The following is a 16800-nucleotide window of genomic DNA, read 5'->3' on the forward strand; positions in this document are numbered from 1 at the left end:
CAACTATGCATGGCACAATTACCAACCCTGGGGCGCCCTGCCCACATATGTCACACCCACCCAAAATTGCCTTTTACTATAACTTCTTCATTTCTACACCAATTCACTTCTAATTGATGATGAACTTCTCTTATGACAATACGGTCAATCTCAGCTATGCATGGCCCCATTACCAACCCTGGGGCACACCTAGGTCAAACATTCGGCGTGGGGATACGCGTCGGCCTCTGCCGCGCTATTTCTAGTTGACATATGTGATAAATCTGCAAACTGTTAATTTGACGACGTCACGTAAAAGAGAACAATCGTTGATGTACAGTTTAAATTCCGTGCTTGATTTAAAAAGTATTATTACCTAAACACTTATCAAGAAAACAACATATTATATTACCTAGCATATCTCAATCAAATATCTCAGATAACCGAAAACAATAGAGAATGTCGGCAATGACATTCGGAAAGGACCGATTTCGGGTTAAAAATGTAAAAATAATCGTTGGTACTTGAATTCGTGGTTCAGCGGAACAACGAATTCCACGAAAATTCGTACCACACGAAATTTAATGGTTTTACAGTAATTGTGTTTGTTAGAAGCTTGCACTAGTGTAAAGTAGTTCAACGACGCTGTTATTAAAACATGAAAAACGGTTTCGTATAACCGGAATATGGGTTGAGATATTGTTTTATATTTGTGTTTGTAAGTAGTTTATATGAATATCTTAGTTTAAACGTGTTTATATTAGCTCGAAAGCCTTAATCTTATTGTGACGATAATCTGGTTCTTTGATAGAACCAAACATTGACGTCTTTAAGGGAAGTCTAAAGAACGCTCCCCGTGTGATGATCAAACTCGTAGCATCTCGGTTGCATGGAGGATACCACACCACTGCGCAATTGATACCTATATGCAACGTTTGTTGAGACATAGATATTTAAATTTAACAGTATGAAGTCGTTAAACTGTGAAAATCTACTTTCCTGACATTTTCACATTGATTATTTTGCTTTGTTTTCAGCTTCTTATTAACTTAAACACTATCGCTAATGTATACATTGAACTTCAAATGTGTCTTTTTGGCTATTATATCACGAAACTGACACAAATATCCATAATACTAACAGAGGGCATAAAAGTCGAGCAGGCTGTCTTGGAAATGCTCTTTTTATGTTTTTAAACAACATACAAATAATAATGTCAAATATTTTTTTATAAAATATGCTGATGGCAAGTAAAAACCAATTTATTGATCATTGTGTGTGTCTATTATTACAGCTACAAAATGACAAGCTATCTTTTTCTGCGGCGGATATGAATTTGTTAATGCAATACGTACGGAATGGGGTAAACAGCAATAAGCAACTTCACTCAAGTTACATGAAAGGTATTCTTAAAGAACTAGATGAATACGAGCAGAATATTAAATACCTTCAAGATGTCAAAGGTAATTACATAACATAATGGAAATGTACATGCGTGTTGTAATATTCAGATTTAGAGATATAAACTAACATTGGGATTTCGACCTGATAATATATTCTCGTATAGCTGTATTATTTGTTATTATTTGCTCATATATGTTTGTGTTAATATTCTTTAACCTTCAATACGATATTATATTATATTTACATCATTTAATAGCCTTTTAAATACATATTAATGCTAAATTACTGTATTTTGCTCTCCAGAATTTACCAGACTTCTAAAGAAACACTACAATACAACTTTGCTTTACGATGTTATTGACAGTTCTGATATGGAAAGCCAGATAAAGTCTATAAAACAGATATATGCGTCTCAAAAACTTCACAGAATTCACAATTTTGAACGGGCTGCCCAGGTGTTTAAATACAAAGATATGTTTTATACCGACGGCCAGTTTAATTCTCGAATATTCTTAAAGGGTGAGGCAGGAACCGGTAAATCTACGTTTGCGGTCAAACTGGTTTTGGACTGGTGTAGTGACTCCATAACTTACCAGGAGACTTCGGAGAATGAAATAGATATACAAGTGGATCATAAGGTCGACCAAGCAGTACCAAACACAATCAGTAACGGCAAGAACCTACAAGACCCAACTGAAAATATCATCTATGATCGGCAACGTCAAAACGATTTAATGTTTGATGATACAGAAACACTCATGAACTTTCAGTGCGTATTTTTGATCAGATTGAGGGATTTTGATGATGAAAAAGAAATAGTCAATATGATTAAGCAACAAATAATTGACAAAATGTATGCAGATCAGGATCGAGAAGTCGCTTGTACACTTCTTCATGAAATAATGGGAAAAGAAGACTGTTTAATCATTCAAGACGGTCTTGACGAATGGACTAATCGTGACGGGAAAGATGCTCTTCCTTCAATCGTAACCTTTCACAACCAGTGTACGGTGTTGACAACGACAAGACCGTGGAAAATGACCGATGAAAGAATTAAAAACATTGATAGCACGTTAGAACTCGACGGATTAAATGAACCCTACGCGCTAAGTTCAATCATAATTGAGCGTCGTTTTAAGACAGAATCATTCGTTCGAAAGGCTGACTTTGTCAAATATATAGAAAACAACGATAGCCTTAAAGATTTATTGCCGTCGCCAATGTTGCTGAAGCTAATTGTAAACATGTGGATGGACGGAATAATGTTGTCAGGATCTTTGTGTGAAATATACAGTATTCTGCTCGACAATCTGCTTAAAAAGGTTACTACTTCAAAGGGGTATTTTCATTCACCACCTGTTTTCTGTTTTGAAAGAACGAAACATATCAAACCAAATATTGCATGTTTTAATGCCATTTCAAAATTGGCATTTTCCATGTTGTTTTCATTTGAAAGAAAATCTTCCATTGTCTTCAGCGATCGAGAATTATCAGAATATTTGTTAGATGACCAGAAATTGTTTGCATTAAATGCTGGTATTTTATCAGAAAGAAAAGGTAATACCCTAAGCAATTTATGCACATCCTCATTTGTACATAAAAGTGTACAAGAATTCTTGGCCGCTTATCACATTACCATGAATGCTGGCGTTATTGATGAACAAGTGCGAAAGTATATTGAACAATTTAGCAATACCGATTTTAAGCAACTGTATGTATTTCTGATGGGAATGAACGGGGTACAGTCTGCAAAACTTTGTAAGCTTATTGAAGCAACTATTGGAAAAGATGATGCATCACTGAAAAATGATTTAGGTCGTGCGACAACAGGTGCCTTCAGGTCACAATCATCAGATGCAGCATCTGCCAAAGAGCTTCAATTTCAGAGCCTCATTATGGCTGGAAATAAAGAGGCAGAAGCTGTCAAGCGCATGGCGACGGACAAACATGATCCATCTAGATTGGTTCATTCAGGTAAAGGTATTGTTTATTTCAGTTTTGCATCGCGACCTTGGTTTGTAGAGGACTACGCAGTCGTCATCAACCTTATCCTGCCTGTGTTTAAATCAATACAATAGAGCTAAAATTATTACCATGTTTTTCGGTTATCAATTGAAAAGGTTGTCTAATTATATTTGGCGACAAAGGCAAATTCTGAAACAGGCGATACCAAACCTTAATATTTAATGTGGCTATGCTCTGAATCGAAATCTGGATGTTATTCACGCGAACATTTTGCATCTGTGCCTTTATTGCGCACTTGTTGTCATGCCTCAATATATTAAACTGTAATTATTCAACCTAAATATCAAGCTTTCTACATGCTTTTATGAGTGCTGTAACTTTCACATTACTTGCAATTTGCGATGAGAAACGAGAATGGTTATCTTTTGACGATGGTATTGAACATCTTATGATTATCGGATAACTCAAAATATTTCAATTTAAACAGGGAGGGTTTTACCAACTTACAGACATGTATGACATGGAAGGACGGTGTTCATTGAAATAACTATATAAAATATTAAAAATTATATATATGCGTTTATTATGCAAGTACATGTGCAAGCATGGGCATGTACAAACAATTCGATACTATTTGCTTAATTCTTTTAAACGGGCCTTTTCACGTTTCGGTAAATTTACAAAATTATTAAGAAATGTTTCAGATTCGCAAATTTTCATTGTAGTTAAAATATGTGTGAGGAAACAGTAATACTGAGCATTTACGATGCTCTAAAATATCTAATATGTGCATCTTTTGACGATTTTAAAACCTGCAAATTCTAAAGCGTTGCAACGCGAAACGATTGAATAATTTGGAGAGTTTTGTTGATGTCGTTATATTTTGAGATTCTACGAAAATTGCTTATATATATTATACAATTCTTCACTCATTGTATGAGCACGGATCGCCGAATGGCCTAAGCGTTAGACTTTTACTCCAGGGGTCAGTAGTTCAGTTGAGGGTTACTGTTTTTTCTTTCTTATTTTTTTTAATGGAGCTTTATAGATCCAATGTTTACATTTATCAATATTAAGCATTTAATGAAAAACATGCCAAAATCTGTGAAAAGGCCCCTTGAATAGTTAAGTACCAATTTCTTTGGTGGGTGGACCTTCAAAGTATGAGGAAAATGAAAAAATCATTATGCCGTCCTTAAGGATTATTATATTTCGATGCAATGTTCCGTCAAGTCGATCAGTTGGTCAGATAGTTGTAATATTATTTTACCAGAGCACAATTCCCATGTTACTAATCCCTTTTTCTAGTTCTAAGCTCAGTCTGACAATAACATTACTTATCACTTTCCTGATTTCCAGCCCACTCAGGCAATCACATTACCAATTTCCTTTTCTAATTCCTAACCAGTCAGACAATCATATTACTTATCTGGGCTTATGGTTCCGAGCTTAGCCTGGAAATCAGAAAATTGAACTCCGATTCTGATTTCCAGCCCATTGAGAAAAAATGGTATGATTCTTCCCAGCCTAGTAAGACAATACCATTATTATTAGCAGTTTCCGGTTTCCAATCCCGTCAGTTCATCATATAAACTACCGTAATTTCTCTAAGTTTTGAATAAATTTTGTTTCATGTCCGAAAATCTAATTACGAAATATATTAAAAAATACGAGTGTCCGAAAATTTAGAGACACATGTGTTATTCTTGTTTGACAATTATTATATTTAAATAAAACCAATAAATAAATGTGCAATAATTGTATTGAGGTGTACTCTCATTTCTCTGCCATAAATAATATACAACTTCACTTATTTGCAAGCACTTACCTGAAATGGAACATAAAAACGTTATAAAAAACAAACATACTGCTTCCTGAATACGGCATCTTTTTTTTGTTGGGCGAAACCTTTGTTTATTACCGGTGTCGCGTGAGAATTGCAAGACCGTGAATTTCTTAAGATAAACCGGAAGTCTTGCATTTCTCACGTTACCTCCGTGAGAATTACAAACCCGCTGACCGTGAAAACATTAAGACCGATGTCCGATACAAGTAGCACTTATTTAATTTGAATTTGTAGTAGTTTTGATGAAGAAGTACGACAAGGAATCGCGAGCAAACAAGCGCCTGTCCATGGATTACGAGGAGCTGATGTGGAAACTGTCCGAGTCATTCACCGACCCTGACCTGGGAACCCTGGAGTTGTACCAGAAAATGGGAATGTCCCCCAACGGTGATCTAACTTCGACCGGCCTTGGCAGAAAGTTGAGAACGCCGTCTAGTTCGGAAAGCAGTCCTTCCAAAAGTCCTGCCACCAGAAGGACTTTGTCCTTGAGTGCTGACGATCGGGTTGAGAAAAAAATGAAGAGACGTTCTGGAAATTATTTAATAGACGAAATGAAGCACAGGGCCACTAGTCCTCTTGCAAAGCAAAGTGTGTAAAACCCACTCCCGAAGTCGTGGTCACCAGGTAGTGGTTCTCTGTCAAGTTCGCCAACGCGCTCAAATGGTCGTAATGGCACTGCCATGTCCCAGTCCTGGTGTGTTGAAATGGAAAAGGATGAGAACCAATCGCAAGCAGTAGTCAGCAAGATTCCTCGGAGCAAATCCAACACAGATAAACAATCGCATGGGAAGTCAGTTTCTCCAGAAGTAAGTGATAGATTGAGAACTGAACAAGTTTCTATTTTGAAAATGGAAACGGATGATTCCAATTCCAACAGCGTAAACGGCGATGTCCAGACGTCCGTTGAGTCTGAACTTGTTACGTGCAAGAGTGGAGAAACACCACAAAAAACAGAGCCAAAGGCTGTCCCAGAAATGGTGCCATTTTCGGAAAGTGACCATGTGTTCAACGAAAATTTCTGTGTGATGAATAATAAACATGCCAATACTGATTCTGATACAAATTACTCTACCTCTTCCATTACTTCTGTCGACACACTTCAATCTAAAACTCTTTCCTGCCCATCTTCAAAACTGCCAGTAAACATTGAAGAAGAAAAAATGACACAGGATCAGCAAGACGTAGAGGTCACACAGAAAAAACTGTATGATCTTTTTTGTATTGAACAAACTTTTCGTTTAAGTAGTTACAGTGTTTGTGTTGAAAAGCAATTACTGCAAAACCATTTTTATTTGTAAGCATAAAATGTTGCGGGGGATTTTTCCCCAGACTCACAATTTCGTTGCCATGTGAATTCTAAGATAGCTGATTAAAAAAACAACAACTTTGGAATGTTTGTCGGTCAGTCATGTGTACAAGTGTATGTAATGCATGTCTAAGATCATTCCTAGTGGGCAGGGGGGGGGGCGGTCACTTTGGTGTGCAGGCCTTGAATATCATTTGCCAATTAACTTGTCCATTGTTATGAGGTGATGGTCAAAACATCTCTGTTTTTTACGTGCTAATAAACTCCCCAATTGATAAAATGATAGTGAACAGATAAGCAGGACTGAATCAATATTACTGACTGTTAGTAGCGTAGAAGTCAATTTTAAATGGGTCTGATTGAATTAATCATGGCCAAAGTGAGGAAATTCTTACCTCTATCCATGTCAATTATAGAAGGTTCGAAGAGTATTGATTTATAATTAATGTTATCAAATTATTTTGCTTAGTTTTCAATTAAGCTTTATTATACCCCCACAAACGAAGTTTAGGGGGGTATATAGAAGTGAACCTGTTGGTCGTTCTGTCTGTCGGTCGGTATTAAGTGTCCGCTCTCTAATTCAAGTAGTTTTCATCCGATCCTCATCAAACTTGGTCAGAATTTGTATCTACATGATGTCTAGGCCAAGTTCGAACATGGACCTTGCCGGGTCAAAAACTAGGTCACGGGGTCACTTAGTGCGTTTTAAACATTCAGCATGTTGTCCGCTCTCTAATTCAAGTAGTTTTCATCCGATCTTCAACAAACTTGGTCAGAAGTTGTATCTAGATGATCTTAAGGCCAAGTTCAAACATGGGCCTTGCCGGGTCAAAAACTTGGTTACGGGGTCACTTAGTGCTTTTTAAACATCACAATGTTGTCCGCTCTCTAATTCAAGTAGCTTTCATCCAATCTTCACCAAACTTGGTCAGAAGTTGTATCTAGATGATGACTAGGTCAAGTTTGAATATGGTTCATGCCGGGTCAAAAACTGGGTCACGGGGTATCTTAGTGCGTTTTAAACCTCACCATGTTGTCCGCTCTCTAATTCAAGTAGTTTTCATCCAATCCTCACCAAACTTGGTCACAAGTTTTATCTAAATGATCTCTATGACACATTTGAACATGGGCCATTCCGGGCCTAAAACTAGGTCACGGGGTCACCAAGTGCGTTTTTTAACATTCAGCATGGTGTCCGCTCTCTAATTCAAGTAGTTTACATCCGATCTTCACCAAACTTGGTCAGAAGTTTTATGGAGATGATCTAAAGGCCAAGTTAGAACATGTGCCTTTCTGGGTCAAAAACTAGGTCAAGGGGTCACTAAGTGCGTTTTAAAAATTGAGCATGGTGTCCGCTGTTTTTTGTGAAGGCGACATGCAAAATATTATGTGTCAATGCGGCATGTGGAGGTATTTGTCACGTCTGTGACAAAGCTCTAGTTTCAGATGAATAAATGCATAAAACTGTTTCATTCAGGTGATTATCACACATTGTCATCTTACAATTGCATATTTGTCTCCTGCCGCTCAAACCGGAGGGGAATTATGGTGTGCGCTCTGTCTTTCTGTCAGTCAGACACACTTTTCTGGATCCTGCGATAACTTTAAGTTATTCATATTTTTTCATGAAACTCGTAACCTGGATAGAGATTATGCACATCATTTCATTTTGTTCCTACGTCAAGAATTATGGTTGCTATGGCAACAAATATATATATAACAAATATATATAATTTTTACTGACAATGGAGAGTTTCACCGGTAGGGGACAATATTGCTTGGCAATCGCTTGTTTGTTTTTGTTTCCCTGTGATTATAATACATTAGGAAGTTGAACCTCCACATTTTTAGCTCGGCTGTTATCGGAGAAAACCCGAGGTATTGTCTTAGCCAGCTCGTCGTCCGCCTCATGCTAAAACCTTAACATTTTGTTGAACATTGGCTCTCAAATCAAAGTGCTTCAACCTACAATTTTAAAACTTTATATGTAGCTGCACCTTGATTAGTTCTACATGCCACACCTATTTTTGGGTCACTAGGGCAAAGGTCAAGGTCACTGTGACCTCTAAAAAAAATCTGAAAAGCTTTAATTTATTCAAAACTGCACCCGCAGCCAAGCGTGGCACCCGTTCTGCGGTGCTCTTGTTTTATTTGGCTTCATAACTTATTATTGATTGTCAGCATAACTACTGACCAGACTGCAGGAGTGTGCAGGCATGTTCACATGATACCCCTCATATAACCTTTGATTACTTATCAAACTTGGATGTTCATGATGATTGGTGATTTTTTTGATTTTTTCCATATATGCACAAACAATTACTTTAATATTTATTCTAGTAAATACTCCCAATCACCAAAGTGAAGTGTTTTTATGTCTTCCACCACTATAGTGGGGGACGTATTGTTTTTGCCCTGTCCGTTGGTTTGTTTGTGTGTTTGCGTCAAACTTTAACATTTGCTATAACTTTTGCAATATTGAAGATAGCAACTTGATATTTGGCATGCATGTGTATCTCATGGAGGTGCACATTTTGAGTGGTGAAAGGGCAAGGTCATCCTTCAAGGTCAAAGGTCAAATATATGGGGACAAAGTGTTTCACAAACACATCGCTTGTTTTATAATACATCACAGACCCAAATTATATTCAAAGTTTAGATATGGGACCTGCAAATTGCTTTATGTCATTAGATAATGTTCAAAATATATATATCAATCATAACTTGTAGGAACTTGTAGTTAAAAGTTGTAGCCGGCAAAAATCCCTGCGTGATACTTGTTCTGGAGGAGTTAACATGAAAAATTATTCAAATTGTCATTTTCAATGGGACCAATATGTAAATTGTGTTATTTCTCTGTAATATATGTATTAATATGTATGGGGCATGTTTCATTATTGTTTAAATATATATTGTACCTAACAGATGTAATTAAGGTTAAAATTCCTGTGATGTTTATAGGTTTGTTTTAGTCGAGCGGTAAGTGTGAGTTTACTTTACAAAACTTTATGAATTACCTGGAAAACTGTGTATAAGGATAACAGGTCTAGGATACAAGTGTCTACAGTTATTTGTTAAGTTATTTGCCACTTTGATTTAAATATAAACAAGTGGGAATTGAAATCCTTACATCATTTTGTATTAAATCCTGTTTATGAAAATCTTCTATTTCTATTGTTAAATATTTGTTATGCGTAGTTAACTATAATAGATGGTTTGGTATTTCATATGAATGTTTCATCTGTGCTGTCAGTGTCTGGATTGAATATGCCTTAATTATTCACATCCATGAGTGCTTTTGTGTTCCAGTCAATTGTGCATTTTGATTTATGATCTGTGTTGTTTCAAACTACAAATTGAATATGGTTATACAATTTCTAGTTTAAATTATTTATATTTTGAAGTTTGTGATCGATGGCATTTGTATTGTTTAACTTGAAAATGTATTTAAATGCCCTGTAAAATACTATATATATGCAAATGAGTGTGTTCAGTTATTTTCAATCGTAATTGTACCTGTAAATATTTAATGAAGGAATATTAGTTGGAACTGCCTTTTCCACTTTGTGTTATGCTGACCTGGACAATTCAATGTGCGTCATCTATTGCGCAGTATTTGTTGACATTAGCTACAGTTGCAAAGTTGCCAATATGACTGCAACTCTACATGCCTTAAAGGGAACGTCAATCAGATTGACGAAAAAAAGAAAAGTTCTAAAATACCGTGTGTTTTTTTACAATTATTAGATTATATTGATAAAAATATCACAAATTGTCTATTACATTACTTGAAAAAGTTGTTAAGTTTTCATATTTTCAGTATATTTGCTAATAAAAGTTTACTGGGTATGTGATCCAGGTAACTACCAGCTAACTATAAATAACGCAAGTAGATTGATCATCATTGTCACGTGGTAAACCCAGGAATGCAAATTGTGCATGCGAAGTGAATTGTATATATTTTATATATAAAATGATCAATCTACTTGCGTTATTTATAGTGTGTATATTGTTATGTCACCTATTTTCGCGATGTTCTTTCGATTTCACATCGCAAAATTCTATTACAGAATATACTAAAAATATTAACTATTTTCAAGTAATGTAATATACCAGTAGTGATATTTTAGTCAATATAAACTTATAATTGTAAAAAAAATTCAGTATTATAGAACTTTTTTTTTCGACAATCTGGTTGACGGTCCCTTTAACTCTAGTGTAAGTGCTGTCAGTGAAAGTAACAAAATAAAGACATGGAGAAAAAACATTAATAATAGATTCATCAACTTTTAAGGAAACAAAATAAGAATTTCACGTTTTACCTGTGGAACTTTATGAAATTGTATGGACTGAACAATAAGAATAATCATGATTTTGTTAATCAGGCTGTAATATTTGTTTGCTTTTAGCTTGACTTATAAAGTAAATGTAAGCTTTCAATCTCACCATGTTGCCAACATCTGATTCTTGTGCCCCCTTGTTATGAGAGGGAGGGATATAGAATAGCTATTGCTCTTCCGTCTGTCCCACTTTTTTGTGTCATGCGTAACTCAAACATTTGTGCTAGAGAGATAAATCTTTGCAATTGTACTAACTACAATATAAACTGGGCATCTCCATATTTTCGTTCTAATGTTTGCAACATAACCTGAGTTGTGGAACCTTGCTCAGAGAATTTGTTGTTATGCCCCCGGATGAATGATCGGGGGTATATTGTTTTTGGCTTGTCTGTCTGTCATTCTGTCCCAAAACTTTAACCTTGGTCATAACTTTTGCAATATTGAAGATAGCAACATGATATTTTGAATGCATGTGTATCTCATGGAGCTGCACATTTCAGTCTTGAAAGGTCAAGGTCATCCTTTAAGATCAAAGGTCAAATATATGGCTTCAAAGCGCAGTAGGGGACATTGTGTTTCACAAACACAGTTCTTGTTGTGACCTGGCTCAAATAATAGAATTGTCATTAATCAAATGATTTTATTTCGAACATTAATCAAGTACTTTTTTCTGGTCCCTCGGGATCAATGACTCCAGCGCTGTCGTGTTGAGAATTGAATACCGCTTAAGGCGCTGCTAGGGGGGCATGAGAGATGTTGCACCTTCCATTATCTCTCATGAACCGACTCAATAAAACCGAGTCGGCAATATATGACTTAAGTTTTGGTTTGGTTGCACTCGAGGGATAATTTGTTTCAGAATCTTCCTAAAAGCCTAGTGTTAGAGTGTAGACTTTGATTGCAGAAGGTTGCACTGCGGGTTTGATCCCCAGAAGCGACATTAAAAACTAACATACTTTGTAATCTAAAAGGCTTCTAAAACTGATATACTAAGATAATGTGAATTTTCTTTCACATGATCGATGGTCATCATGAGTTATATTATATAAAAACTCACAGCAGTAGTAAACAATGGGACAATAATTTATAAACGCATCTTTCATTTGTCTTTGACACTTTGAGTTGATATGGCCTAGATTTAAATATATGACTTGACTTAACCAGCATTCTTGTGACAGAGCTAAAGTGTGAATGTCCTATTGAAGATCACCTAAATCCAGATTTGCTATTATAGAACTGTGGAAAGTTTTAAGGGTGTGCCAAGTAAGCAAACAATGGGTCATTACCAACACGCCACAACTGATCTTAATGATGACTGTTTTAAAACAAGAAAAATCAGTGCCTGATTTAGATTTCCTTACATAGTTCAATAAAAACTAATTTCAGAAGCCTGGTAACAGTTTCATTTAAATGTAACCAATGTTTCAGACCAGGGCCTTGATATTGAAATCTAGGACATGCATGGTCAGATGATGTCATTAAAGATAAAAACAAATTTCAAATACATACAAATGTAAACATGTATCTTTAACTAATGTAGATGTTATAAATAGTAAAATGCACTAAGTCAGAAGGCATTTGAATTTTCTGCTGGTGCGTCGGCACACCAGGTGGCTTGGCTGCAATGGTTTGATCAACTGCTTGGATGTGTAGTTACATTATAATTGACCAGTCGCCAGCTGTCAATCAAACTCACGAAATAACCAATAAGATTTCGTTTATTGCGGCCACATGGTCCGACAAACAAAGACTGTCGGAGTATTGGATAAAGCGTTTTATGAAAACACAACTTAGTGGGCGGAGCGATCTCGTAAAAGGCGACTGGTCAATTATATTATACAGTATATCAAACTGTATTATTTCAACTATGTTTGCATCTAGTATACATATTAGGGCTGTCACGATACGCCGTGAGCGTACCGCGGTATATCGTGGTACGGCAACACTGTATCGCGGTACGTACCGCGATATTTTACAGAATATGTATCTGTGAAGAAAACAGCAGAATAACAAGTTTTACAAACTTTATTAAACTCAATAATCAGAAAACACTAGTATCATAGTATGACTACAAACTGTAAAAGAAACTGTAATAAACTTGATAGAAGTAGTCATTGTTATTGTTCGCGTCTTTTTCTAAAATGTCCGCCATGTTGTTTACAATAGCTGTGACTACGATCTGTGTAAATCGAACGCTTCATGGGCATGTTCAAAATGCGGAGTCAGCGGGCCCAGTATTGAAAATCCGTAGTGTTCTGACTCTTCCTCGACTTATTCAGAATCTTAAGATAACATGATTCGGAAGTGCCATGCTTTGAACGATCGATATACTAAAGAAAGAAAATAAGAAATAGAATAAACATCTTTTGGATAATTATGAACTTATTTGCAAAGGAAATCTGTCCCTAATTCCAAAAAAGGTACGGACCCATACATCGCCGTATTTTAAACGTGAAAGTTAAACATCTACAAGTGGAAGCGCTTGCTTGACCTGGATATTAACGGATTATTTATTTAGCCCTTTTGAACCGCTTCTACATTTTTCAAAACGATATCTATATCAAAATAAGTATGTAATGTATTTATATCTGTGCTAATATAATAATAATATTTAAAAAAAAAACCGGTGCGGCAACGCCGTACCGCGGTGCGATTTTTTTCACAACATGCACCGCGATATACCGGTATACCGGTGAATCGTGACAGCCCTAATACATATATTGATAATATTTACAAAATTAATGTATAATATGAATGATAAACTTGATTGAAATCATTTAAATGATACTGAAATCAAAACAGTAATTTATACTGATAATTATTTAATATATGTTGCTTGATACAATCATGTACATCATGTATATCAAATGAGATCATACTGTAACTTCAATGATGAATTTCAGTGAATTATATTAAATCCAAAATTTAAGTCACTCCCATCTCTCTCCCGCAGCGAGCATACCGAAAGGTCCTGTTGTGTGCAGATCCAGATCCAAAAATATTATACATAATTATGTATCATGTTGTTAAGAGGGGATGATTTTCCATCTGTTGTATCAATATATTGTTTTACTTCTTTAATCAATGTGTTTGATATATAAACATAGCCCCAGGGTCAGAGCTTCAGGCAATGCATATTTCACCCCCTGATCTTTTTCTAATGGATATTTTAGCAAGTTCCTACATTCAATACAGTCAAATATATTTAAGTAGTATCTGTACACATTGCTAGATTAAATTTTTACATTTAATGTTATTAGTATTAAAAAGATATACATTGTAGTACAAATGTTCATGCTAGATGAATTAAGAGCCTCAGTCAAGAGGTATTTAAACATTTTTAAATGGTATTTTTTTTTTAAATGTATACCCATTTTCTCTTGAGCACTGGTCAAATATAAAATGAATATCATTTTACCACTTTCATATGGAGCACTGACCAGATCTCAAATGTGTATCCCTTTTCTCAGGATCCCTGGTCATCTCCTTTTTATCACCTAACAAACACCTATCAAAATGGCAAATTATATGCAGAATAATTCATTTTATGCAATAGTTGAATGAAATACTTCAGAAAAAATTGACATTCTTTCCACATGGAAATTTCATTTTTCAGTCATGGAAAAAGAGCTTGCACAACACAGATCAAAAATATTTTTTATTTGTGGATCACCCCATATCTTGATACCCTATGTGCATAAATATCTCAAGTCTTGATGAATTCAGGACAAAAAAATTGTATTTTAAGTCCTTAATTGCCCTGGCTATAGTTATCAGATTAATATAAGCTCAATCAGTATATTTATATCAATATAATAATTTAATTATTTGTGCTTTGTGTATTGTAATCATATACACAATCATGCAATTACATGATAGCAATTAAAAATAACAAAGCCGCTCATACTATGAAGGTCATTGACAAAGCCTTTGGTAAAAATGTGAAAACATTGTCAGAGTGTTATCGCCCTCTCGTCACGAGAGGCGTGCCAGCAAAAACAACACGTTGACAGGTTGTCATTTGTGACAGTTCTACTTTCACTTTCATTTTGTGATATTCATTATCATCAAACTATTAACACTTATGCGGCTGAGAAAAATATCGCTTTTGCTTATTATGCCCCTCTTCGAAGAAGAGGGGGTATATTGTTTTGCACATGTCGGTCCGTCGGTAGGTCGGTCTGTCCGTCCACCAGATGGTTTCCGAATGATAACTCAAGAACGCTTACGCCTCGGATCATGAAACTTCATAGGTACATTGATCATGACTGGCAGATGACCCCTATTGATTTTGAGGTCACTTGGTCAAAGGTCAAGGTCACAGTGACTCGTTCTTGGATGCAGGTTTTGCTTCCAAATGACCACATTTGCAGATTATATTATGTACTGATGTCGTGGGGTCTATCTACCAGGGCTAGCGCTGTCCCAAAATTTGTTCAAGCCAACCAGTTTTTTGTTTTTCGGTGCGCAAAAACTGGTTTGGAAATAATTATATATACATGTACTATCAACTTGTTATGCCCCCCTTCGAAGAAGAGGGGGTATATTGTTTTGCACATGTCGGTCCGTCGGTCTGTCGGTCGGTCGGTCCACCAGATGGTTTCCTGATGATAACTCAAGAACGTCAGGCCTAGGATAATGAAACTTCATAGGTTCATTTATCATGACTGGCAGATGACTCCTATTGAATTTCAGGTCACTAGGTCAAAGGTCAAGGTCACAGAGACTCGAAATAGTAAAATGGTTTCCGGATGATAACTCAACAATACTTACGTCTTGGATCATGAAACTTCATAGGTACATTGATCATGACCGGCAAATGACCCCTATTGATGTTCAGGTCACTAGGTCAAAGGTCAAGGTCTCAGTGACTCAAAACAGTTAAATGGTTTCCGGATGATAGCTCACGAATGCTTACGCCTAAGATCATGAAACTTCATAGGTACATTGATCATGACTGGCAGATGACCCCTATTGATTTTCAGGTCACTAGGTCAAAGGTCAAGGTCACAGTGACTCGAAAACGTAAAATGGTTTCCGGATGATAACTAAAAAATGCTAAGGCCTATGATCATGAAACTTCATAGAAACATTGATCATGACTGGCAGATGACCGCTTTTGATTTTCAGGTCACTAGGTCAAAGGTCAATGTCACAGTGACTCGAAATAGTGAAATGGTTTCCGGATGATAACTCAAGAATGCTTACGCATAGGATCATGAAACTTCATTGGTACATTGATCATGACTGGCAGATGACCCCTATTGATTTTCAGGTCAAAGGTCAATGTCACAGTGACAAAAAACGTATTATCACAATGGCTGCCACTACAACTGACAGCCCATATGGGGGGCATGCATGTTTTACAAACAGCCCTTGTTTAATATATTTTCTGTACATTTTTTCAATAAACTTACATAAATACACATTTTCTTCGTTTATTCAAACATTCCTGAAAGGCTATCGCTTTGTTTACATCTTACGCTTACAACAAATATCTCAAAGGAGCATGTCATAGTTATATGAGTTACTTCATCTTTTCAATAAACAAACAACGGACAGATCTGTTGGGAACTATTTTTCTCCAATTTAAAACAAGAACATTAATAAACGTCCGGCAAATCAGAAATAACATTTAAACCCGGGCATTAACTCGCTCGCAAAATACCAAGCTCGCTTGGTACATGTTTCCGTGGTTGTTTCCGATTTTCCGATTGATATAGGATGTTTTTGCAATATTTCATCACTTCTTGTTTAACTGATTTGTACTTAATCAAAAAAAATAATCTTTTCTTCTTGATAGCATTTTAGATTTTCATTCAGTCAACTGTACCCTTAACATTTACTTCAGCAGCAACTTTTCTGTATCTTGCAAATATACTTTCAACGCCATCGGCGCTCTCGTTTCTTTCTTATTTTTTTAACTGGAGCTTTTTAGATCCAATGTTTACATTTATCAA

General features: G+C 35.9%; 1 protein-coding gene across 4 annotated transcripts in view; it reads left to right on the top strand.

Moving 5' to 3' along the window:
- The window catches only part of LOC127861869 (uncharacterized), a 59951-nt gene that overhangs the window by 17825 nt on the left and 25326 nt on the right, over window positions 1-16800 (top strand). For 3 of the 4 annotated variants that reach the window (XM_052400581.1, XM_052400580.1, XM_052400579.1), the window contains exons 7-8: window positions 1274-1442; window positions 1687-3357. In XM_052400581.1, the coding sequence (XP_052256541.1) occupies window positions 1274-1442; window positions 1687-3357 (1840 nt within the window). The remainder of the gene's footprint in view (window positions 1-1273; window positions 1443-1686; window positions 3358-16800) is intronic. The other variant, XM_052400582.1, reaches the window with a different exon arrangement.

The sequence above is a fragment of the Dreissena polymorpha genome, chromosome 16, assembly GCF_020536995.1.
Source record: "Dreissena polymorpha isolate Duluth1 chromosome 16, UMN_Dpol_1.0, whole genome shotgun sequence".
Classification (NCBI taxonomy): domain Eukaryota; kingdom Metazoa; phylum Mollusca; class Bivalvia; order Myida; family Dreissenidae; genus Dreissena; species Dreissena polymorpha.